This window comes from Phoca vitulina, unplaced genomic scaffold (assembly GCF_004348235.1).
Source record: "Phoca vitulina isolate PV1807 unplaced genomic scaffold, GSC_HSeal_1.0 scaffold35, whole genome shotgun sequence".
In the NCBI taxonomy this organism is placed as follows: domain Eukaryota; kingdom Metazoa; phylum Chordata; class Mammalia; order Carnivora; family Phocidae; genus Phoca; species Phoca vitulina.
In genome coordinates, this window is record NW_022589738.1 from 4,537,441 (window position 1) to 4,564,761 (window position 27,321).

General features: G+C 40.6%; 1 protein-coding gene and 1 pseudogene across 6 annotated transcripts in view; both read right to left on the reverse strand.

The window, feature by feature from the left end:
• Positions 1–27,321, reverse strand: part of TAB3 (TGF-beta activated kinase 1 (MAP3K7) binding protein 3) — an 87,728-nt gene that overhangs the window by 28,979 nt on the left and 31,428 nt on the right. For 5 of the 6 annotated variants that reach the window (XR_004302064.1, XM_032426466.1, XM_032426467.1 and 2 more), the window contains exons 3-5: positions 22,176–22,252; positions 21,824–21,938; positions 631–822 (exon numbers count right to left, since the gene is read on the reverse strand). Coding sequence is in view for 5 of the 6 variants with exons in the window: in XM_032426466.1 (XP_032282357.1) it covers positions 631–732 (102 nt within the window). In the remaining variant the exon portion in view is untranslated. The remainder of the gene's footprint in view (positions 1–630; positions 823–21,823; positions 21,939–22,175; positions 22,253–27,321) is intronic. The other variant, XM_032426465.1, reaches the window with a different exon arrangement.
• On the reverse strand, positions 24,503–27,306 carry LOC116645973 (annotated as a pseudogene).

Genomic DNA, 27,321 nt, shown 5'->3' on the forward strand with positions numbered 1-27,321 from the left:
TCATGATCCCAGGGTCCTGGGATCAAGCCCTGCATCGGGCTCCCTGCTCAGCGGGAAGCCAGCTTCTCCCTCTGCCATTCCCCCTGCTTGTGTTCCCTCTCTCGCTGTCTCTCTCTCTGTCAAATAAATAAAAAAATTTTAAAATATAAAAATAAAAAATAGCCTCAAAAGTATATAGCCTAAAAAGTTACAATGATAAATCTGAGATTCAAAATTCAAATCCAAGGATTTGGGGACTGATCAAACAACTCTAAAAATGTAAAAAGTGAAATATGAACATAATCAGTTTTTGTTTTGCTACATGCCTTTTTTCGCCCCCCAAAATCAGTGGTTCTCAATGGGGTAGAGGTTTTGCCTCCCATAAGATATTTAGCAATGTGTGGAGACATTTTTGGTTGTCACAACTGCAAGAGTGCTATTGGCATCTAGTGGTAGAGACCAGGAATGCTGCTAAACAGCCTACAATGTACAAGGCAGGGCCCCACAACAAAGATTACCCAGCCGAAATTTCAATAGCACCACGGTTGTGAAATCCTGCTCTAAATATCTCCTACTGCCCTCCACATAGACAAGAAAACTTAAGGAGAACTGTAGCTTAATATTAATCACTATCATTGCTGGGTAATCTACCTGTAACATGCACTGAGATACAACACCCTCTGGAATCTCCGGGAAACGTTGTCGGAGGTCATGGAGAACCTGCATATCAAGCTGTGGAGTGCTCTGCGCCATGCCAGAACAAATGGTGGTCAAGTATCTGTTAGGAAATTGATGCTAACCGGCCTTCCAATAGTAATGATCTTCCAACACCGCATTCATTTTCTATTAAAAGAAATCAAAGTTAATCACTGTGTTTGTACACCTAAAACTCATGTAACATTGTGTGTCAACAATACTTCAATAAGGTACGGTTGAATTTACTTACATATTTCACTTTATTCAAACAGAAATGATCACTATGTTAAAATGGAGAGTTGTAAAATTGACAGATTCAACTTAGCCAGACTTTTCTGATATAATACAGCCAATCACTGGTTTAGAAACAAAAAAAGCCAAAAAACATCTGAAAACCTGTTTCATTTTAATGCTTAAAAAAATAAAGCAGCAGCTATATTAAAACTACAGAGTATTACTATTTGGCAACCATATTTTGCTAGCCTTGAGAAATGCTACTTACGTATAATCACTCATATTTTCCCAAGGTCTATCACATCACTCCCCTAAAGCACAGTAATCATTTTGATGTCCGAAATAGTAAGAAAACAAGGACTTGATGATAACACCAGAAAGCATTACCTGTCCTGTCTTACATCCTACTTGTACTCTGAGGCTAAAAGATTTGAAGTATGAGTAAAGGAAACCCAAAGTCTAAAGGAAATAACTTAGCAAACAAAAACGGAAACTTAGAATCCTTTGTTTTTAACCATGATGCTTTGCTGGAGGTGAGGTGGGGGGGGATGGGCTAAATGAGAAATGGGAATTAAGGATGGCACTTGTGATGAGCACCGGATGTTGTATATAAGTGATGGATAACTAAATTCCACTCCTGAAACCAATACTACACTACATGTTAACTAACTTGAATTTAAATAAAATCTTGGAAGACAAAGGAATTAATTAATTAAAAAGATCATGCTGCTGGCCCATCATTAGCCAGACCTAAACAGCTAGGCTTTCACTTATTTCTGATGCCACTGACAGAGGTGCTAAGATGGCAGGATTTAAGGATACAGTTTGAGTGGAGAAAATTAACATCCAATCTCACCGGCACTACTCAAGTTGAGCACCCACATATAAATAAGGCAACTAGTGAAATAATGAATTCATAAATTCACTGGCAGCATCAAGGGTCAATGAACTGATACATGTTTTAACACAGCTGACTTCTGAATGGCATAGGGGTTATGGGCACCAACCCCAGTGCAGTCGAAAATCCGTATTTAAGTTCTGACTCCCCCAAAACTTAGCTACTAACAGTATACTGTTGACCTTACTGATAACATAAACAGTCGATTAATACGCATTTTGTATGTTAAATGATGTATTATATACTGTACTCTTACAATAGAGTAAACTAGAGAAAAAAACATTACGAAAATCGTAAGAAAAAACATCTATAGCACTGTACTGTACTTATTTTTAAAAATCTGCATATAAGTGGACTCATACAGTTCCAACCTATGTTGTTCAAGGGTTCAACTGCACATATTTCCTATTTTTTTAAAGGGGAAAAATGTAGTGTATACCATACAATCTCATAATTTCTGCTGTGTTCACTCACTAGATGGTCAAATATTTTTAAGTATGTGAAGTAAACACCTGCATCATCTTAAGAGGCATGGAAACCATGATTGTAAGCTACATGGTCTAAACCACACTCATAAGGAAGGGTCATTCCACACCAAATCTTCTTTACCTTGCAAATAAGTCCTGAAACTTCAAATCATGCCATTACAATGTAGAGAACTACAATCAATATTTCAAAAATAAAAAATGTTCGGATGGGTGTAAGAAGGCAGCATAGGAAGACCCTGAACTCATGTCCTCCCATGGACACACCACATTTACACCTATATATACATCAATTCCTCCCGAAGAACGAGGGGCTGACGGGACAACTTCCACACAATACAAGGTTAGAGGGACCTCAATCAGAACGGCAAGAGAAAGAGATGCATGGTAACAAGGGCAACCTCCCCCCCCGCTTGATGCCACAAACTGCCAATAGTGGAAGGTATCACTGCCCAGTGCACCGAAAAAAAGCTGCAGTTTAAAGGGTAACTAGACTATAAGTGAAGGAAAATCATTTGTTAACCCCAGAACATCCACCAAACAGTGGGGTAATGACTGGAAGTCTCCCTGGGGTCAGAGGTGCTGGTGAGTGCCACTGGTGACCTGCCCACTCCCACCGTGACAGTCCACGCAGGAGCAGGGACTGGATGTTCTAGACAGCCTGTCTCTTCGGCTAGTGCTGGGCCCCAAGCACACACCAGCCCCAGCCATCTAAGCAGGGGAGCCCCAGTGAGGCACACACCAGGGCACACCTCGCCTATATCCAATACGGCTCCAGTAATCTCACCAAGGGGCACAGTGCAAAGCCCCCGGAGATACCCCCATCCACGCCAGGTGCTGCTCCAGTTTTCCATTAGGGTAGCCCTGCTGCAGAGTGCCCCAGGACCCGGGGACCACACGGATCGCAGCTCCAGGCAGCCAGCTACCCAAATGCGCGAGGAACACACAGTCTGCATGGGGGATGTGTCTACACAAGGCCACTCCTCTAAGACTGGGAGAGGCGGCTCTTTCACCTCATTCATAGAAACAAACACAGAAAATCAGATTTAAAAAAGGAGCAGAGGAATATGCTAGTAAGACAAAATTTCAAGGAAATAACTAAACCAAAATGAGATAAGCCATCTACCTAACAAAGATTTCAAAGTAACGATCATAAAGTTGCTCAACAGACTTGAGAGAAGAGAGGATGAATTCACTAAGAACTTCCACAAAAAGACACTGTTTTTTTAAAAAACGTCTGAGGTAAAGACTAAAATAACTGAAATAAAAAATATACTAGAGGTAATAAACAGGAGATTAGATGATGCAGAAGATGGCAGAAGAACAGATGAGCAATCCCGAAAACAGGGGAACAAAAAACATTCAAGCTGAACACCAAAAAGAAATGGAATTTTAAAAAATGACAACATCAAGCAAATTAACATTCTCATGATATGGATCTCAGAAGGAGATTGAGAGAGAAAGGGGCAGAAAATTTATATGAAGAAATAACAGGGGCACCTGGGTGGCTCAGATGGTTGGGCATCTGTCTTCAGCTCAGATCATGATCCCAGGGTCCTGGGATCGAGCCCCACATCGGGCTCCTGGCTCAGCGGGGAGCCTGCTTCTCCTTCTCCCTCTGCCTCTCTCCCTGCTCATGCTTTCTCTCTCTCTCTTATCTCTGTGTCTCAAATGAATAAATTAAATTAAAAAAAAAAGAAAGAAAGAAATAACAGCTGAAAACTTCCCTAACCTAGAGAACAAAAGAGACATCCCGGTTCAAGAAGCAGAGAGCCCCAAAGAGGGCCATACCAAAACACGTAATAATTAAAATGTCAAAGATCAAAGATAATGAGAAGATCTTACAAGCAGCAAGAGGAAACCAAACAGTTATGCACAACAAAAAAACCTATGAGGATATCAGCTGATTTTTCAGCAGAAACATTGCAGGCCAAAAGAGAGTGGCAAGATGTACTCAAAGTGCCAAAAGGAAAAAAACTGACAAACAACAATCCTCTGCACTACAAGGTTATCACATAAAATCAGAGAGACAGAGTTTCCCAGACAAACAAGTTAAAGGAGTTCATCACCACTGAACCAGCCTTACAAGAAATGCTAAAGGGACTTCTTTAAGTGCAAAAGAAAAAGCCATGATGAGAGGGTAAGAAAACAGTGAAAGGAAAAAATTTCAAGGGTAAAGGCAAACACACAGTACATCAATCACTTACACTGCTAGTATGAAGGTTAAAAGGCAACAGGAGTAAAATCATTTGTACTTAAAAAATTAAGGGAGTCACAAAAAGATGTAAAACATATAAAAGATGGATGGGAAAATAAAAATATAGTTCTTTTAGAATGTGTGATAGAACTTTAGCAATCAGCAACTTAATATAAACTGCTTATACTTAGGATGTTATATATGAATCTCAAGGTAACTACAACACAAAAACCTGTAAGAAATACACCAAAAAATAAAAAGAAAGGAATCCAAGCATAAAACTAAAAGTCACCAATCATGAGGGAAGAGCAAGAGAATAAAGAAACAGACAACTACAAAAGCTATCAGAAAAAATTAACAAATGACAATAAGTACATACCTATCAATAATTACTTTAAATGTGAATGGTCTAAATATTCTGATCAAAAGCCACAGGGTATGCATAAAAAAAAAAAAACAAGACCCATCTACATGCTGCCTAGGAGAGACTTAACTTCAGACAAAAAGACACATACAGACTGAAAATGAAGAGATGGAAAAACATTCCATGCAAATGAAAGCCAAAAAAAAAAAAAAAAAAAAAAAATACGGTAAAAAAAAAAACAAAAAAAAAAAAAAAAAAAAAAAACTTGGGTAGTAATACTTCTATCAGACAAAATAAACTTTAAAACAAAGACTGCGAGGCACCTGGGTGGCTGAGTTAGTTAAGCGGCTCAGGTCATGATCCCAGGGTCCTAGGATAGAGCTCCACATCGGGCTCCCTGCTCAGCGGGGAGTTCACTTCTGCCCCTCCCTTTGCCCCTCTCCTCACCTCCCTGCTTGTGCTCTCCGTTCTCTCTTGGGCTCTCTCTAAAATAAATATTTTAAAAAATAAAATAAAACAAAGACTGCAACAGAAGACAAAGAAAGGCATTATGTAATGATAAAAGGATCAATCCAACAAGAGAATATTACAGTTATAAATACACACCCAACAATAGGACACCTAAATACATAAAACAAATGTTAACAGGGGCGCCTGGGTGGCTCAGTCGTTAATAGTCTGCCTTCGGCTCGGGTCATGATCCCAGAGTCCTGGGATCAAGCCCCACATTGGGCTCCCTGCTCAGCAGGAAGTCTGCTTCTCCCTCTCCCACTCCCCCTGCTTGTGTTCCCTCTCTCGCTGTCCCTCTCTCTCTGTCAAATAAATAAATAAAATCTAAAAAAAAAAAAAAAGTTAACAAACGAAAGGGGAGAAACAGAGTAATACAATAATTGCAAGACACTTTAACATTCCACTTACATCAATAGATAGATCACTGACACAGAAAATCCATCAAGATACACTGGCTTTGAATGACACATTAGACCAGAGGGACCAAATATATACAGAACATTCCATCCCAAAACAGAAGAATACATAATTCATTTCAAGTGCACATGGAACATTCTACAAGATAAATCACATGTTAGGCCACAAATCAAGTCGCAATTAATTTAAGAAGACTGAAATCATATCAAACATGTTTTCTAATGACAATATGGAACTAGACATCAGTAACCACAGCAACAACAAAAACTGGAAAAACACTACCATGCAGAAGCTAACAAATATGCTACTAACCAACCAATGTGTCAACAAGGATATGAAAGAGGAAATTTAAAAATACCTGGAGACTAATGAAAATGAAAACACAACAGTTCAAAATCTTTGTGACACAGCAGAAGCACTTCTAAGAGGGACGTTTATAGTGATACAGGCCAATCTCAAAAAAACAAGAAAAATCTCTACACCTGAAGGGACCAGAAAAAGTAAGGACAAACAAAGCCCAGGGTTACCAGAAGGAAGAAAAGAGTAAAAATCAGAGTGGAAATAAATGAAATAGAGACTGAAACACAATAGAAAAGATCAGTGAACCAAGAGCTGGTTCTTTGAAAAGATAAAAAAGAACCCTGACAGACCTTTAGCCAAACTCATCAAGAAAAAGAGAAGAATCAAATAAAATCAGAAATGAAAGAGGAGAGGGCGCCTGGGTGGCTCAGTCGGTTAAGCATCCAAGTCTTGATCTCAGGGCTGTGGGATCAAGCACACACTGGGCATAGAGTCTGCTTAAGATTCTCTCTCTCCCTCTCCCTCCCCACCCCCTTCTCCTTATGTGCTCTCTCGCTCAAAAAAAAAAAAAAAAAAAAGAAGAGAAAAATGAAAGAGGAGAAATAACAACTGACGCCACAAAACCACAAAGAATTATATACCAAGACACTGGACACTGTAGAAAAGATGAGTAATTCCTAGAAATACACAATCTTCCAAGACTGGATCAGGAAGAAGAGAATATCTGAACAGAGTGATTAGTTCTAGTAACAAAACTGAATCGATAATCAAAAAACTACCGCCCCCCCCCAAAAGTCCAGGACCATATGGCTACATAGGTAAATTCTCCCAAACATTTAAAGAGCTAACACCTAACCTTCTCAAAGTATTTTAAAAAATAGAAGGAAAACTTCCACATCCATTCTATGAGATGAGCATTACCCTGATATCAAAACTAGGTAAAGACACTACAATAAAAGGAAATTACAGGGGTGCCTGGATGGCTCAATCGGTTAAGCGTCTGATTCTTGATTTCAACTCAGGTCATGATCTCAGGTTCATGAGATCGAGCCCCACATCGGGTTCCACGAGGAGTCCGCTTAAGATTCTCTCCCTCTCCCTCTACCCCTCCCACCCCTGCTCACGCACTCTCTTAAAAAAAATTAATTAAAAAAATGACAGAGTACTATCCCTGATAAACAAAGATGCAGAAATCATCAACAAAATACGAGCAAACCAAATTCTACACACTGACAAAGACATTCACCACAACCAAATGGGGTTTATTCCAGGGATGTGAGGATGGTTCAATATCTAAGAATCAATGAACATGATACACCACATTAACAAAAGGATAAAAAGTATATGATCATCTCAATAGATGGAGAAAAAAAATTTTGACGAAATTCAACATGCATCCATGATAAAAACCCTCAACAAAGTGGGTTCAGAAGGAAGATAACTCAACATAACATAGGCCATAGATGAAAAACAGTACACTGAATGGAGAATAAGTGAGAGTTTTCCCCCTAAGGTCAGGAACAAGACAAGGATGTCCACTCTCACCAGTTTTATTCAACACAGTACTGGAAGTCCTAGTCACAGCAATCATACGCTAGAAATAAAAGGCATCCAAAGTGGTGAGGAAGAAATAAAACTCACTATTCACAGATGACAAGACACTATATAGAAAAAACCCCAAAGACACCACCAAAAAACTATTAGAATAAATGATTTCAGTAAAGTTACAGGATACAAAATATACAGAAGTCTGTTGCATTTCTATACACTTAACGACAAAATGAGAAAATCCCATTTACAAGTGCATCAAAACAGAATAAAATAATGTAGAAATAAACTTAACTAAGGAGATGAAAGACCTGTACTCTGAAAACTGTAAGACACTGATGAAGGAAACTGAAGACGACACAAACAAATGGAAAGATACATCAGGCTCATGGCGTGGTATAATTATTATTGTTAAAATGTCCATACTACCCAAAGTAATCTACAAATTCAATGCAATCCCTATCAAAATACCCACAGCATTTTTCAGAGAACCAGAACAAATAATCCCCCCCAAAATTTTTTTTTTTTTAAAGATTTTATTTATTTATTTGAGAGAGAGAGTGAGAGAGAGAAAGAGCACAAGAGGGGGGAGCGGGAGAGGGAGAAACAGACTCCCTGCTGAGCAGGTAGCCCGATGCGGGACTCGATCCCGGGACTCCAGGATCATGACCTGAGCCGAAGGCAGTCGCTTAACCAACTGAGCCACCCAGGCGCCCATAATAATCCCAAAATTTGTATGGAACCACAAAAGACCCCAAATAGCCAAAGCACTCTTGAGAAAGAAGAACAAAGCTGTAGGTATCACAATACCAGATTTCAAGCTATACTACAAAGGTATAGTAATCAAAAGAGTATGGTAATGTACAAAAATAGACACATAAGATCAATGAAACAGAACACAGAGCCCAGAAAGAAACCCAGGCATACACGGTCAATTAATCTACAATAAAGGAAGCAAGCATATACAATGGGGAAAAAACAGTCTCTTCAATAAATGGTGCTAAAAAAACTGGAGACCTAATGCCAAAGAATGAAACTGTGCCACTTTCTTACACCATACACAAAAATAAACTCAAAATGGATTAAAGACCTAAATGTGAGACCTGAAAGCATAAAAATCCTAAAAGAAAACATAGTCAGTCATGTCTTAGACATCGGCCTTAGCAACATTTTTTTTTTTAAAAGATTTTATGGGGCGCCTGGGTGGCTCAGTCGTTGGGCGTCTGCCTTCGGCTCAGGTCGTGATCCCAGGGTCCTGGGATTGAGCCCCATGTCCAGCTCCCTGCTCGGCGGGGAGCCTGCTTCTCCCTCTCCCAGTGCCTGCCACTGTGTCTACTTGTGCTTTCTCACTATCTCTCTGTCAAATAAATAAAATCTTAAAAAAAAAAAAATCTTTAAAATAAATAAATAAATAGAGAGCGAGAGCAGGAACACAAGCAGGGGGAGTGGGAGAGGGAGACGCAGGCTTCCCGCAGAGCAGGGAGCCCACTGCGGGGCTCGATCCCAGGACACTGGGATCATGACCTGAGCCGAAGGCAGACACCCAACGACTGAGCCACCCAGGCGCCCCAGCAACATTTTTCTTTTTCTTTTTTTTTTTTTTTTAAGATTTTATTTATTTATTTGACAGAGAGAGACACAGCGAGAGAGGGAACACAAGCAGGGGGAGTGGGAGAGGGAGAAGCAGGCTTCCCGCAGAGCAGGGAGCCCGATGCGGGGCTTGATCCCAGGACCCTGGGATCATGACCTGAGCCGAAGGCAGACGCTTAACGACTGAGCCACCCAGGCGCCCCCCAGCAACATTTTTCTTGATGTCTCCTTAGGGAAACAAGAAAAACTATGGGGACTACATCAAACTAAAAAGCTTTTACATGGCAAAAGAAACCATCAACAAAGAAGACAACCTATTGACGGGGAGAAGGTATTTCCTATTGAAGGGGAGAAAATATATAAAGAATGCATACAACACCAAAACCAAACCAAACCAAACCACCAAACATTCCAATTAAAACATGGGCAGAAGAACCTGAATAGGCATTTTTTCCAAAGAAGACATCCAGATGACCAAGAGACACATGAAAAGTCACTCAACACCACTCATCATCAGGAAAATGCAAATCAAAATCAAAATGAATTAGCACTTCACTCTTGTCAAAATGTCTAATATCAAAAAGACAAAAGTAAGTGTTGGCGAGGATGTGGAGGAAAAAACCCCTCATGCACTAATGATGAGAATGTAAATTGGTGCAGCCACTATGGAAAACAGTATGGAGGTTTCCCAAAAAATTAAAAACCCTAATTTGAAAGGATACATGCACCCCCATTTTTACTGCAGCATTATTTACAATAGCCAAGTTACAGAAGCATCCCAAGTGTCCACTGATAGCTGAATGGTAAGGAACATGTGGGATATATACACAATGGGGTATTACTCGGCCACAAAAAATAACAACATCTTGTCACTCACAACAACATTAAACTACAGGGTATTATGCTAAGTGAAATAAACCAATCACAGAAAGACCTATACTATATGATTTCACTTACATGCGGAATCTAAAAAAAACAAAAAAAAAGAACAAGCAAGCAAGAAAACAGAAACAGACTCATAAACACAGAGAAGAAACTGGTGGTTGCCAGAGGGGAGGAGGGATGGGCAAAATACATGAAGGGGATTAAGAGGTACCAACATCTAGTTATAAAATAAATAGGTCACAGGGATAAAAAGAGTAGGAAATACAGTCAATAATATTGTAATAATGATGTATTGTGAAAAATGGTAGCTACACTTACTGTACTGAGCATTCCTAATGTATAGAATTGTTGAATCACTCTGTTGTATACCTCTAATATGACATTGTAAGTCCACTATCCTTGAGTAAAAAAAATTTTTTTAAAAAACTGGAATGAATCGGGCGCCTGGGTGGCTCAGTTGGTTAAGTGACTGCCTTCGGCTCAGGTCATGATCCTGGAGTCCCTGGATCGAGTCCCGCATCGGGCTCCCTGCTTGGCAGGGGGTCTGCTTCTCCCTCTGACCCTAACCCCTCTCATGCTCTCTCTCATTCTCTCTCTCTCAAATAAATAAATAAAAATCTTTAAAAAAAAAAAAAAACTGAATGAATCTTTGAAAAACAAATGAAGAAATAAAGATATTTAAGGAAAATACTGAATTACTTTTGCTCGTCTATAATTAAATAGATACTTAACAATCATCATGTAATCTCAAACTTGATTTCATTTTGCATACAAACTGCTAGCTTTCACTGGGCGTCTGGCTTGCTCTCCTCTTCCTTCCAAGCTAAGACTGTTAAGAGTTATGTACACTCTTTTTGTCTACCAAGTGGCCACAAAGCCCATACCTATGAGACTCTGCCTAACCACAGGTTAAAAAAAAAGCCATCAGTGACTGTTTTAATGACTTCCAGCCACAACACAAAAGCTATTTAATGAACATGAAGAAAAATTAAAATGTGGGGGAATATGACTGGTACATATATGGGCTTTCTGTCCACCCTGTACTCTTCTCCCTACAATTCATTCCTTAGTCTGCTTTAATCTGGCTCTTATCAACATTCCACTGAAATACCACAATCTCTCTGCTGCTAAATCCAGAGGATATATTTTCTGGTCCCTATGCCCCCTTATCTCTGCAGCATCTGACAATACTGATTGCTCCTTTTTTTAGCCTCTTTGACAACATACTAGCCTGGTTTCTTCCCACCTCTTTTGTCCCATTAACGTCTGTCTGGTTTTTGCCCTAAGTTGCTTCCTCTTTTCATTCTACATCCTTTTAACCAGTGATCATATCCACTAGTAGGCATTCAGTAACATTTAAAGGCTGATGATTCCCAAATTGGTATCTTGAACATCATGCTCTCTCCAAGACTCCAGACACATATAGCCACCTGCCTACTACAGAGCACCATCTGGATATGCCCAAAGATAATTGTCAATATGTTCAAAAAGGAAATCCTCACCACAACCCTTCCCCAAATGCTCTCTGTTCTCTCCGCGAATGTTACCACTATTCACTCAGTAACACTACAAGAAACGAGGGTGTGATCCCTGACTTCCCATTCTTGCACAACCAACTACAGGGTGAAACGAAGTGGTCATGGTTTCCACCCCAGTTCTGCCATTTGTTAGTGTCTAAGAAAATACTCAATCCTTACACCTTTGAAATTTCACCTATAAAATGGAAATAATAGTAGGGCTGTAGTAAAATTTAAATGTCAAACGTTAGTAAGTCAGCATTAGTTACTATTATTCGGGGCACTTTTGAATACTCTCATCAACATTATGGCTCCAACTTCGTGCTGCTCTCTCACCTCTGGTCTTGCCTTCCTCCCACATCACAGCCAGAATATTTGTGTTCTAAGATGCAGATCTGATCATGCCCCCTCCACTCTGCATCCCAAAGGAACAGAGCCAGGTGTGATCCTGTGCATGGCTGTCCTGTGCTACCTCCTCCTAGGGCATGAGACCATGATCATCCATCTGCCTGAGATGCTTTTCTTCCTCCCTCCCCACTGCTTCTCGAAGCCACATCGATCCTGCACACGTTGGTACTGATGGCACCTCCTCTAAGGGGGCTTCCACTGACAACCCCCTTCCCCGAGTCCTACCGCCATGCCTCTCCTCTACCCACACCGTGCTAGAGGACCCTCCACTGTGCTTTCACTGCAGGTTGTGCTTATCCTCACAGGCGCACTGAACACACAACACTGAAGCCACCAGTGTATCTGAAGGTCTCTCATATAAACTGTAGCTCTACCTAGAACATGCTGTTACACCACAGAGCGGGGGAAGTACTCAGAAATGATGGGAGCTTGTCCTAAGGACCTGGGAGCCAGTGTGAAAAGGCTCCCACTGGCCAAACCTGTGACAATTTGAGTACCAAAATAATTAAGGACAGTAATGAATTACAGGCCTGTAAAAAACAGGAACCCATGAGTCGCTATCAGTATTAAATACACATGTACATAAATGGAGAAGGGAGGACTTTTATTTATAGTAGAATCCAACTGGTAAACATGCAAGGAGTGCTGAAGCCTTAAAAAATCATCATTTTGCCGATATCACAGTACAGACTGCTTCAAGAAAAAAAATCATCAATGGATGCTAAATCTAGGAGTAGATTTGCATGAAGAGTAGTATGTATGAATGGTCTTCAAGTATCTCCCCCAAAGAACTGCTTATTAGTTGCGGGGGGGAGGGGGAATTACACAGTAGATAAATCAAACAGTATCACGATTAGCTAATCAAAATTAACATCAATGAGGGAAAGATGGACAACATACACCTCTAGATGGGACACCCTGAGAAAACATATTACTTTACAGTATTCCAGTCAGGAATGCAGAACCTGAGGGGCGCCTGGGTGGCTCAGGTCATGATCCCAGGGTTCTGGGATCGAGTCCTGCGTCACGCTCCCTGCTCAGTGGGGAACCTGCTTCTCCCTCCCCCTCTGCATTCTATTCCCCCTGCTTGTGCTCTTTCTCTCTCTCAAATAAATAAAATCTTAAAAAAAAAAGGAATGCAGAACCCGAAACTTATGAGGAAAGAGACAAAGCCAAAATGATAAATGTTCTATTTAAAAAAAAAAAAAAGAGGAGGGATGGAGACAGGGTGAGAATGTCATCTTAAAAATGCCAATGTCATAAAAGAAAAAGGCAAGAAAAATATCACAGATTAAAGGAAAGAGAGTACATAACAACTAAATCTAATAACTAATCCTAGACTGGGTCCTATTCTAACTGGGGAAAATGTTACAAAAAAATGGATCAATTGACAAAATTGAAAGATGGTAGATTATGGAAAGTATTCCATTATGTTTAATTTATTGAACTTACTAAGTTTACTGAATTGATAACTGTGCTATGGTTCTATGTGAGACTACATTAGTTTTAGGAAATAAGGCAGTGAAATATTTAGGGGTAAACGGTATGACAACTTACTCTCAAAATGATTCAGGAAAAGAATATATACCATGTACGTGTACACGTGTGCCTGTACACACACACACACGTACATGCACAGAAAGAGGGAACAAATAAAGCCAACAGGGGAAATGTTAATAGGCGAATATGGATCAAGGATATAAGGTGCTCTTTGTAAAAATTTTTACTCTTGCAACTCTGTACTTCTGGAATTATTTCCAAATAAAAAGTCAAAACAAAACAAAACAAAAACAAAAAGGCTGTAGTTCTATTCAAGGGCTATGCTTTGTTCACCCCTGCATTTCCAGAGCCTGAGCTCATACTTGCTCAAATGTCTGTTAAATAATTAATTACATAATGAAGAGTCACTTTTACTATACCAAACCAATCTACCTAATAAAGTAATTATATATAGACGAACCTTGTCCCCCACCTCCTATACACACCCCCAATAAAATACTGGGGGATCAGCGATCACCTCTGTAGAACAATTTGTGAATGCTTAGGAAAAAGGGAAAATAGATTTAAGCTACTCAATCTTTGAGTATGTTTTTCCAGTTTTCTACTCTTAAAATATCCCTGATATCTGAAAAGCTAATTTTAGCTTTTTTCTACCAGATTAACAATCCAGGCTTAATTTAAAATGTACATTATTTCAAAGTCCTTAGTGTTAACTTTAGTCCTTAGGGTCAATTCAAACCTGTTCGAGGGCACCTGGGTGGCTCTGTCGGTTAAGTGGCCAACTCTGGGTTTCAACTCAGGTCATGATCTCATGGTCGTGAGATAGGGACCTGCGTCAGACTCTGCGCTCAGCGAGTAGTCTGCTTCAGATTCTCTCTCCCTCTCCCTCTAGCTTGCATGTTCTCTCTCTCAAATAAATAAAATCTTTAAACCTGTTTGAATTACCCACCATTTTCATCAAAACAACCATCATCTGCCATTTTCACAGTAAGGTGATCTATAATTTGCACTAGCCAAAGGAGTCCTAGATAAATAACCCCGCCAAGTCACTGAAGGTCTAAGACAGCACTGTCTAATAAAAATATAATGCAAGTCCCTTTAAATGTTCTAGTAGCCACCTGAAGGAAAAAGCAAAGGTGAAATTTCAATATATTTTATTTAATCTGATATATCAAAAATAGTATTGTTTAACTATATGATCAATATAAAAATCACGGATGAGCTATTTTACATATTTCTCTCCAACGAGGTCCTTGAGATCCAGTGTGCATTTTATACGAACAGCACATCACAATTCAGACTGGCCACGTTTCAAGTAGTCAGCAGCTACCTGCAGGTAGCTCTAAGGCTTTAGGATTTGCATTCAATTAAAAGGCTAAGACCTACAACTCTTAGATTCTATAATTCAGTATCTCCTTTGAGGGTATACAATTGATTAGGCACAGGGTCTGGCACAGACTAGGTATTCAATGAACATTTGTTAGGTGAAATAGAAAAGAAAAATGGAATTCACTGAATTTAATGGTAAGAATGACCTTAGTCATCAAATCTGCCTGTATTTACAGAAATGATGACAACTTTCCCACTAGGAAATGATACTTCAATACTTGAGGGGCTAACCATATTCAGAACACTTGCTAGCTATTTAACTGTCGTCAAAAAAGAGTTTCTGAAGCACCCAAAAGCTTAACTCAAGCTTCTCTAGTGGCTCCAAAGAACTGTTTTATTCATTTCTCAACCCTAATTTCAAGCCTTTAAAATATAAGGATAATACAACTGCCTCCTTACGAAAAAGAAAAGGCGACAAGGGTAAACAAAAACAAAGACGCTTCAGGCGTCAAGCAAGAGCTTGGGTTCTGTCCAGTTCTGAGCTCTTGGGAGCTGCTAGCTCTCCGCCAGCTCTGTCCACCTTTAAAACCTCAGGAGCCACCAAATGCCAAAGTTACCATTAATTTCACCACTACTGCTATCAGATACCATTTACTGAACAACTGTGCCCTCCAAGGTAGCTGTGATTATCTCTAGCTTACAAATAAGAAAACAACTTCCAGGCGCCTGGGTGGCTCAGTCGGTTAAGCGTCTGCCTTCAGCTCATGATCCCAGGGTCCTGGGATCGAGCCCCACATCGGGCTCCCTGCTCGGCGGGGAGTCTGCTTCTCCCTCTCCCACTCCCCTGCTTGTGTTCCCGCTCTCGCCGTGTCTCTCTCTGTCAAATAAATAAATAAAAATCTTTAAAAAAATAAAAAATTTAAAAAAATAAGAAAACCACCTCACAGAATGGGCATATGGCAGAATCACGACTCAAATCCAAGCCTGCCTTCTCCAAAGGCTGTGTTCTTTCCACTATGTCACTGGTAGGTATCAAGGACACTGCCAGTAGGGTGAGAATGAGCGCCTTTCTTTGGGGAAAAAAAGACAAGAAACCTCCATCAACTTATCATCCAAAAAGGGGGTTACAGGGGTGGGAAGTGAAGGGCTGAGAGGGGTGCAAAGAACCCTTGTATAAATAAGCTGTTGTAGGACATATAAGAGGCAGAGCTAAAAGGAAAAAAATTGCCCTTAAGAGTTACAAATACTTGCTTTTGAAAAAAACATATTAAAAATCATCTTTAAAATCAAAGCCAACAATTTACCCACAAAGATGGCTACCATCTGAAAAGATGATTTTTTAAAATTTATTTAAATTTTATTTATTTATTTGACAGAGAGAGAGAGAGAGCACAAGCAAGGGGAGCAGCAGAGGGAGAGGGAGAAGCAGGCTCCCCGCTGAGCAGGGAGCCCGACGTGGGGCTCAATCCCAGGACCCTGGGATTATGACCTGAGCCGAAGGCAGACGCTTAACCAACTGAGCCACCCAGGCGTCCCCTGAAAAGATGATTAACAGCAGACCTACTTTTCACAGCAAATATGAAAATGTCTTCTCTTTAAAGGATTATGTATGTAATCTGAACAGTGGTTAGCACTCTGCCCTATACAGTCATTTTCATAAGCACTAACTGACATGGATAATCATTAAGTATTTCGCAATATATAACACTCTGAATAATTTCCTGATGATTAAAAACATGTTAAAATTCTTCTTTAAAAAAAGCAATTTCCTTTCTGCTGAGAGATTAAAACAGATAGTTTACAAATAGAAAGTATTCTAGCCAGTAAGATGAGCCTGTTTCCCTAAAAAACAAAGTTTTAAAATAAAGTACTACACTACGTTTTTGCATGTAATCCCACAGAATACAACTAAGATGAAACATTGGCCTATAGTATCTTATATTATAGATTTCGATGTGATGCACATCAAAACACACCATCTATTCCTGTCCAGATATTATCAATGTATGCAACAACTATGCTTAATAGATATGGACTTTGTTTCTTAACCTTTTAATAGGCTGCTTCTTTTTATACAATTCTAAAGTGATGAGTGATGATCTGAAACCAACCAGAGGACTCAAGCAGTATCTGAACTGTGCTGGCTAGGCTGGGCTGTGACCTAACTCCTGGGACACCCTTGAAACACCCCCACTAAAGCACAGATGGCCACAGCTGTGGCTTGTGGAGCTGTGTAGGCGGTAACCCTAGATCAGAAATAAGAAATACTAAAGGCATAAACCCCACGATCGTCATAGGGTTCTAAAGCCACATAAACCAAGAAGTTCTACAGGGTGGAGCCTTTGTGGTCTGTCAGCTTTGCGGGCAACTCCCAATTTCTGAGGGCAGGATGGAGAGTAGGGGGCCCAGACGCTAGGCTCAGCGGTGGAATCACTCTGAGCCTTCTTCTAGGGGTGCAGCTACCCCCACCCCCATTCAGGAGTGCCAGCACCACAAGGCGCAGTGGGTTCTGATCCTCAGAAAGCAGCTACTGGGATTTCTCCAACAGAATTCCTCCTCCCAAACAGAGAGAAAGCTCCCCCAAAGCTCTGTTCTGATGCTGCCGTTCTCCGCACTCTAGAAAATGACCTCACACCTAGTGCTTTGTTTCCACAGCAAATACTTTCTGAGATCAGCAAATATGCAGGGTTGTGCGGTTATAGGCCTGAGTGTTTACTTCTGCCACATTTTAGCTCACTTCCTAAAATAATTATAGCAGAGGTTACAAACCAATGGTCTATAGGCCAAATCCAGCCCACTGATCTGCTTGGTTTGACCTCAATAGTGTTAAAGAAAAAAGCTGAGCCACATTTTTTTTTTTTTGAAGATTCTTTATTTCTTTAAGTCATCTCTACACCCAAAGTGAGGCTCAAACTCACACAACCCGGAGATCAAGAGCCACGTGCTCCACTGACTGAGCCAGCCAGGTGCCCGGAGCCACACTTTAAAATAGAGAAATTGTACCTAACAACCCGGATACCCAACTTCTCTCTGAAAAAATGAGAAGCTACAGCAATAGCAGGCAAGTGGCTACAGCTGAGGCACGGCTGCGCCCTGTAGAAGGGACACGTACTTTCCAGCCTGCCTACTGCCCACACTCCCTAGGCCGTCCCAGACACAGAGGCCTGAGGTTGCCTCACCCACTGGCGTACCAGCAGGGTCTGTGCCCCCTGCAATGTGTTCCATAAAAGGTTTAAAGCCAGTACTGTATCAGTCTAGTCTAGTGTGTCTCCACAGTCGGCTACTGATCCGGTAATTTGGGGTACAATAATGCTTCATCATGCAAGCTTGCCCCATGTGTCACAAGGTGGTTAGCATCCTGGCCTGTAAAATGCCAGAAGCGCCCCCAGGTGGTCCCTAGAGAGACAACAGTATCTCAGGCTGACAGCCGCTGCTAGCATCTTAAGTTTGGTGAGGTGAACACTGCTGAGGTTTGAGGAAAAGTTAGCCTGGCCTTGAGAGAACTTTTAAGGAAAGGAATCATTCATTTTTCTGATTAGTCTGGCCCAGCCAATAACCATTGAACAAAAACATGTATACTCATATAAACCTTTGGAATTTTCACCCATATTCTTGTTGCTTTGGAAGTTTTGGTTTTAGATGATATTTATTGAGCCATATGTATGTACCAGGCACCGGGCTAAGTGCTTTGTCTCATTTAAACCCCCTTATCCCACAGGAGAGGCAAATAATATCATCCACATTCTACAAATGAGGAAATGTGAGGCTCAGAGAGGGTAAATAATTTGCCTGTAGTCACAGAGTCAACAAGCAGCAAAGCTAGGAAACAAACATTATTCTCCTATACTTCTGGCTACATCGTAAGACTCTGATGATGTCAAAACTCTTAAAGACAGTTTAAATCAAAACCTGATTATAAAATAGAAAGGGTTTTTGTACTAGATAGTAAATTCTTTTAGGTAAGCAGCAACAAGAAGTGGCCAGTAGTGGAGCATAACTAATGATCTTTTACTGGTACAGGTAAGGGTTCCAATTTCAAGATTTTTCATGCATATGTAAAGGTGCAACTAAATAACAAGCAAGGGATAGGAATATGATACTTGTTATTTCCCCTAAATGAGCCTTCCAAATGATTTCTAAGACAATCGTCCCATAGGATTTTGATTATAATGGAAACCATTCTGAAACAGTCACATATTCGTTGCATCTATCTTACATTCTACTATATTCTCAAAGGAGATATACTACGGATCAATATTTATATTAAAAGAATCAAAAGCATCTTCATGTTAAATATAGTCCCCCAGAAACAGATAGAAGCATATTCAGTTTATTTTTTGTCTTTGTTTTTTTTAAAAGATTTTATTCACTTATTTCAGACAGAGAGAGAGCGCGAGCGAGCGCACGAGCAGGGGAAGGGGCAGAGAGAGGAGGCTCCGGGCTGAGCAGGGAGCCCGCCTGGGATCATGACCTGAGCTGAAGGCAGACACTTAACCGACTGAGCCACCCAAGCGCCCCCATATTCAGTTTAAATTTAAAATGAGCACCCGTCCTCCCCAGTGAGTATCTGCTTGCTAGCTGCCACCTCTACAGAACCCATGATATGTGCCACTCCTGCTGCCTCCCACGACCTCCCCAACAAAAATAAAAATAAAGGTACTTGGGATCTTCTCCCAATTCTGAGTATGGTAACAAAAAAGCAGGATATGAGTATTAGTTTTTTTACTCTTTATTTTTTTAAAAAAATTATTTTTTGGAGAGAAGGGGGGCGGGGAGGGAGCTCGAGCCAGCAGTGGGGAGGAGCAGATGGAGAGAATCCTGAAGCAGACTCCCAGCCCAGTGGGGAGCCTGACATGGGGCTTGATCCCACAACCTAGGAGATCATGACCCGAGCCAAAACTAAGAGCCAGATGCCCAACTGACTGAGCCACCCAGGTGCCCCAATTATTAGTTTTTAAGTCAGCTCTACGCCCAACATGGGGCTCAAACTCATGACCCCGAAATCAGGAGCCGCATCGTCCATCGACTGAACTACCCACGTGCCCCAAAGAAGTAGGATATTAAAAAATAAAGCAAAATGCCCTTATAGAGTGGTATATGAAAAAAGAAATGGGAAGGCCTTGATTCTTACTAGAAATATTTTGTTCATTTAGGAATACTGATTGGTGGTAGGAAAAAACGGTATCTAGGTTAGAAAAATCAAAGGTTTCCTACTATAAAAATATCTCAACAACATTCTGGAAAAGGCAAAATTATAGAGACAGTAAAAAGATCAGTGGTTGCCAGGGGTTTGTGGGGAGGGTTCATAGATGAAGCATAGGCAATTTTAAGGGGGTGAAATTATTCTGTATAATACTCTAATAGTAGATACATGACATCATGCACTTGTCAAAACCCATAGAACTTTATAATACAAAGAGTGAACCCTTTTTCTTTTTGAGGAGGCGAGGAGCAAGGGAAAGGGAGAGAAAGAATCTTAAGAAGCCTCCATGCCCAGCCCGGAGCCTGATGCAGGGCTCAGTCTCATGACCCTGAGATCATGACCTGAGCCAAAATCAAGAGTCAGACGCTTAACCAACTGAGCCACCTAGGCGCCCCAAGAGTGAGCCTTAAAGTATGCAAATTTAAGATCATTTAGTAGGTCAGGGGATCCCAGGAAGGAACAGACACCATATGATGTAATCTAACTGTATTACAAATGCATGAAACAATGTCATTCCAGAGGGTGGGGGGGAAAGGTGCTGACCTACATAATTTTGGAAATGAGTGGCATTTGTAAGACTAAAGTAAAGGCAAAAGGAAATATACATAGGCAATGCACTCTGGTTGATAAAGCTGTTTCCCATAGAGGTAGAAGTTAACAAAACTGATATACATCTATATATTTTATATATATATATATATATATATATATACACCAGGAGTGAACAATTAAGTACATTGATGGTGAATGATGAGAGCCAGGTTTCTCACTGTTTGGGACAGGTTACAAACAAGCAAGGAGAGAAGGCTAGAATGATGCATGTGGTAATGGATTAGGTTGAAGACATCAGTAAAAACTCTTGTTTAGCTTAATATTGATATAAATATATAAAAACAGATACAGAGAAACATGTATAGACATGCATAAATATACAGATACGTGGGATGTGTATACGTGGGATTTCAGCTAACAGAGCCTAGAAACACCCCCCCCCCCCCAAAGTAGCAGTGAGCCTACCTAGTACTCAGATCTTGATTTCTAATAACATTAGCATTCTCTAATAAAAGGAACCAGGGCTTTGAGGAGAAATGGCTGATTCTAGAACTAAAACAGGGGATACACATCCTAGGATAAGTCTGGAGTATCTTACAATGCCCGAAAGTAAGGAAGTGCTCAAAAGGAACCCCACCCCATGACAATGGGGGCATGTTAAGGTAACACATGGGCCAACCAAAACAGCTCATCAATGGCCAAGGCTAGAAAAATTTAAGCAACAAAATAAAGTAGTAAAGGAATATGACCCAAAGTATAAAATAATTATCCATGAACCTCTAATGATACAAAGAAATGACTAAATAAATAAGCAAATAGGGGAGAAGAGACAATCTCCCATTCAGAAGAATTCCCAATAATTTATGTAGAACACCCGAAAGGAGATGCAGTATAACTTCCGACTCCTTAAGTGGCGACTACACAGTGCCTTCATTCCAAACAACACAGTACAAAAGAGAATTAAAAAAAAAAAAAAAGTAACATTAGAGTGGAGAATGGAGAAAGCGGACATAAACCTTCTCAGCCGGGTGACCAAAGCCAACATTAACAGTGATAAATCATGATGACAGTATGTACTCTTGACGTGATGTGACAAGAATGTAAGAATGGCACTTTACCTCTGTGGTCTTCCTCCCCAAAACCCAGGACACCAGTCTAACAATGAGAAAAACATCAGACAAATCCCGATTGAGGGACATTCTACAAAATACCTGATCAGTTCTCCTCACAACTGACAAGGTCATCAAACCAATGAAAGTCTGAGAAATTGTCACAGCAAGAGGAGCCTAAGGAGACATGACAACTAAACGTCATCCCGGTGGGATCCTAAAACAGAAAAAATACATTAGTTAAAAAGGAAAAGGGAGTGAACTATGGACTTTAGTTAATAACAGTGTTTCAATATTGGTTAATTAACTGTAACAAACGTACCATGCCAAGGTCATCTATTAATAATAGAAGAAACTGGGTACTGGGCATATGGGAACTCTCTGTATTATCCTCCCAGTTTTTCTGTAAAATTAAAACTGTACAAAACAATCTACTTAATTTTAAAAAATTTACCTCAAGATGATTTATGATCTCTGGCACAGGAGTCTTATTCACATCTCCAGCTCTAAAAGCACCTTCTTTTCAGTAGTCTAGAAAAGTGACAAAATGAGGAATTAGTTATCCTTTTGCTAACTTCCTAACTCAGTATGGAAACATGACAAAAACTCAAGACTTCTGGTGCTTATAGGTAACAGCACACAGGAGGCTAGACCACTTTTAGGGCAGGTGGTTCCTTCCCAAGTACCATCACAAGCTGAATCATCTTCTTTTCTTTTAGGTCACAAGTATTTTCTACAGTAACTAAATTCTACATTATCCCAAGAAGAGAGCAGCAGTCCAGAAAAATAAAAAAATAACCCACCATTTGTTTTCTTAAGGCTTTTGAAGCACACCTGGTTGTGACGTAGCATCCTGAGCCCCCATCTATTTATAGAAGAAAGGATGAAGCCCAGGCCCTGCAAGCACGTAGGAAACTTTAAATTGTACGGCCAAAATAATAAGTATCTTTTTAAAAAAATGCTGACTATAATATAACCCATTTCTGTTCCATGAAGAGCAATTTATATAAAGAACAGTAACCTTACTGGCTTATTTTGACAGATGAGCATTCTCTCTCCCCATCATTCAGAAACTACGATAGTCCCCTCTTACATGTGGTTTCACCTCCTGCAGTTTCAGATACCCGTGGTCAACTGCAGTCCAGAAGCAGAGGATCCACCTTCCAACATAGCATCAGAAGGTCAACAGTGGCCTAACGCTATGTCACAGTGCCTACGCCATTCATCCCACTGTAGATCAGGCAGGCATTTTATTATCTCACATCATCATAAGAAGGGTGAGTACAGTACAATAAGCTTTTTTTAAAAAAATATTTTATTTATTTATTTCAGACAGAGAGAGAGAGAGCACAAGTGAGGGAGAGGCAGGCTCCCGGCTGGGCAGGGAGCCCAACGCGGGGCTCAATCCCAGCACCCCAGGACCATGACCTGAGCCAAAGGCAGACGCTTCACCGACTGAGCCACCCAGGTGCCCCTAAAATAAGCTATTTCTTTTCAAGATTTTATTTATTTGAGAGAGAGAGAGAATGAGAGAGAGCACGAGAGGGGAGAGGTCAGAGGGAGAAGCATACTCCCTGCTAAGCAGGGAGCCTGATGTGGGACTCGATCCTGGGACTCCAGGATCACGACCTGAGCTGAAGGCAGTTGCTTAACCAACTGAGCCACCCAGGTGCCCCAAAATAAGCTATTTTAAGAGAGACACCACATTCACATAACTTTCATTACAGTATACGGTCATAAATATTCTATTTTATGACTATTAATCTCTTCCTGTCCCTACTTTACAAACTTTATCACAGGTTATATACAGAAAAAAACAGAGTAGGGACGCCTGGGTGGCTCAGGCATTAAACGTGTGCCTTCGGCTCAGGTCATGATCCCGGTGTCCTGGGATCGAGCCTCGCGCTGGACTCCCTGCTCAGCGGGCAGTCTGCTTCTCCCTCTCTGGCTCCCCCGATTGTGTTCCCTCTCTCGCTGTCTCTGTCAAATAAATAAATAAAATCTTAAAAACAAAACAAAACATAGTATTATGGGGTTTGGTACTATCTGATCCACTGGGTATCTTCAAACGTATTCCCTGTGGATAAAGGGGGGGAACTACCATACCTTCATCCCAGTAAACCTAATAATCCAATGTTAACTTTATCATTTGGGGGCAAATAATGCCTTATATCAGAGGGACCAGAGATACAAGTCTCTAATTAATCTCCTGACTGAACCTCATTTTATAACCACAGGAGAGTTAACATACCCTGTTTATCTGTATATTTTCAGCACTTTACCATATTTTTTCTTACTTTTTAATTTCTCAATTACTTTATCTTAAACATTACCCAAAAAATGAGCAAAAGTCCTGGGCACCTACATGAATGCTGTTTTCTACCACATGTAATAGCTTTTTCAGATCTCTGATATGACAATGCGAAATCCACCCCACATTCATGCTAACTTTCTCCCAGTGACCTAAATCACCACAGCTTTCTCCCCTTCCTAAATGCCCAAAAAGTCATGCGTTTATTACCACTATGAACACCTGAAATAATGTTTTTTAACTTTTTATTCTCCTCTAGGTATTATCACTGTAAATCTTGAGAACAAAAAACCAACAGTGCCTTGTGCACACTAAATACTTAGTATAAATGACAAAATACAGGATTTTACATTAATTGGGAATCAAGGTGTTTCAAGGTCTTTTTTTTTTTTTTTTTTTTAAACAAAAGGGTGTTTATTTGTAAAAAGCCAAAGGGGCTCCTCAGGCAACAGGACAGACAGGCCGGCTTCTCAGGGGTCGGGGGCATTTGGGCAGATGTGCTTGAGTAGGGGGAAGGGGTGCCCTCTGAGTCCTCTGTGTCACCCTGGTCTGCCCTGGAGACAGGCGGCACTAGCTCAAAGACAGGGTAAACTCCAAAGGCCTCAGCCTCCAGCAATTCTGGAACAGAATCCTCCTTGGTCAGCACTGGGGTTCATCAGTGCTGCCTGCAGTAATGCTCCCAGGACTGCTCTCTTTAGCCCAGCCACGGGGGCCAAGCATCCTCTGGGACCCCTTCTGGTGGTCTGGCAAGTGACAGAGCAGCTGGGCTGGCAGATGCCCCCAGGGCTGGGCTCGGTGCCCTTTTGCAGGGAGCCTCCCGAATGGAAACTGATTATGGTTCTCAGGGAGATCCAGCAGGATGAGGAGGGCCACCCTGCGCCCGGGGACTGGTGCCCCTGCCCTGCCACTCTAGGCCTGAGGATTTCTCTGCACCCCCACCTGCCCTCTGTCACTCTTCCTCCTGGGGATCCACCACTAGCACCCACTTGAAGATATGAAGGGAAGTGTCGCCCACAGTCACCCAGGACATCTCCCATCTCCAGACCTTCTCAATGGTTGCCATCACTTTCTTGATGTCATCCTTACCCCAGCTCTGGGTCTCAGTCCATATGGTCCAGCCAGCCATGCTGGCAGGGCCAAGGTCGAGGCTGCGGGTGGGCTGCCTCCCATCCGGCGGGCTCAGGCTCGGCACCAGACCCGGGTGCCGCTCTCTTGGCCTGCCGTCCCTCCCTCCAAGGTCTTCATTAGGTCAATTCTTAAATGGCATTATTTAAAAAGAAAGACAGGACAACTGACTGGTAACACATGCTAGAAGCAGATCATATCCACATTTTATTAAAGAGATTACTTATAACAGTGTTTTTCAAATGGTAAGTCGTGGCCTATTAGTGAATTGTGTAATAAATTTATTGGGTGATGACAAGTATTTAAGGAAAAAAAGGAAATGTCATAGAAAGTATCAGAGTGCTTTATACACAGTAATGGTCAACAGTGGTTCAAAAAACTTGTTTGAGGTGTGGATATGTATTAAATCATGATTTAAATGTGTTGTTTGTTTTTTATTTTTTTGTTTTACTGTGGGTTGCTATGAGAAATACTGACTTACAATATAGCAAGGTATTATAGGTTATGTAAGAAAGAATATTTACTACCTTTCCATTTTACTTTTATCTGAATAGATGGCAGCTTTCTAATTAACCAAATGGAGTTGAGAAACATCTGGATATAAAAGCCAAAACATCTCTTTATGTTATGAATTTTTGTGTGACTTTATCTTTCTCAAATGCAGCCTCAATGTGTTTTGTGTGGCTCCCTCACATACTACTGGAGGTTCCTGCCTTCTAAAAAGATTTTTTTAAGTAATCAGTTTCCTAAACCCAGAAATTCAAGATCACAAACTGTGGGAATTTCCAAGGTAAGAAAGATGAACAAAAATATCATTTATAATCATTTATTTAACAATGACAAACCTGATAATCCTCCCAAATCCACTGTTCATTCATTTAACAAAATCTGAGCACGCAGCTTAGAGGTAGAGAAGACCCATGCCCTCAAAGAAACACAATGACAGTTAGAGTAGAGTGGGATTAAGTTTTATAATAAGTTGTCAGATACAGAAACAATTAAAATAAGACAAGGAAAAAGAGCATGAAGGAAAGCTTCATCGAAGAGATGATATTTAAGCTAGGTTGCAAAGAATAGGATTTTTTGAAATAAAAACAATAGAAATAGAAAGTTGGAAGGAACTCTACGCATCATGTAACCAAGTGGCTCCCAACTGGGGATGATTTTGCCCAAAAAGGCACATTTGGAAATGTCTGGAGACAATTTTAGTTGTCATAGTGGAGAGAGATGCTACTGGCATTTGGTAGGCAGAGGCCAAGGACACTGCTCAACATCCTACAGGCATAGGACAGCCCGACACCAAAGAATTATCTGGCCCCAAATGTCAATAGTGCCAAGGTTGAGAAACCCTGAATCCAACCTCAGTACAATCCCCTTGTCTTACACAAGAAGGTAACTGAAGGCCACAGGGATTTTAAAATTTGCTAAAAAAGCTAAGTTTATAAAACAGGCCTCATAACATCTTGTCCAGTGTTTAATTCACAACACACACCCACACATGTTATTATACTAGGAAACAGATGTTTTAAAAGAGTGGGAACGTTTGTATAAGGTGGAAAAACAAACTATCTAGATAGAAATCAAAGGTGATATTATTATACCGTCTTTCTTGAAACAGATCTATCAATGGCTCAAAGCAAGAATGATGCTACCATTTAAAAAATTATACCCGTATTTGTTTATAATACTAGATTTATCATCTATACAACTTAGTTGTTGAACACGGACCTGTAAGAAAAATTACAACAAAAACTAGGAAGTTGGAAGATCAGCATATGCACACATCACACTCAGTTACTCCTGAGGGCAGGTCTTTGAAGCTCTACCAGCTCGAGCCACAACCACTGGGTGTCTGGAACCTGGGTAGGATTTGCCCCTTTAATTCAAAATCAACTGCTAAATTACCCTTCCGTTGGCTGGTGAGGTTTCCAATTAAAACAATGAAATCTACAAAGACCTCCTTAGGGTCCTGAATTAGGGCCTGGACATCTGAGGTTACCTGGACATCTTTTATTTTCTCATCCTTGCTATTCAATGCACAAAAGGGATGGGAGTGAGGGGATAAGATAAACAAACATGTTAACAGCAATACAGATTAGATTTCAAAAAAGGCTGTTGTTCTAATAACTACAGAAATAAAGACATATATATATAGATATACACT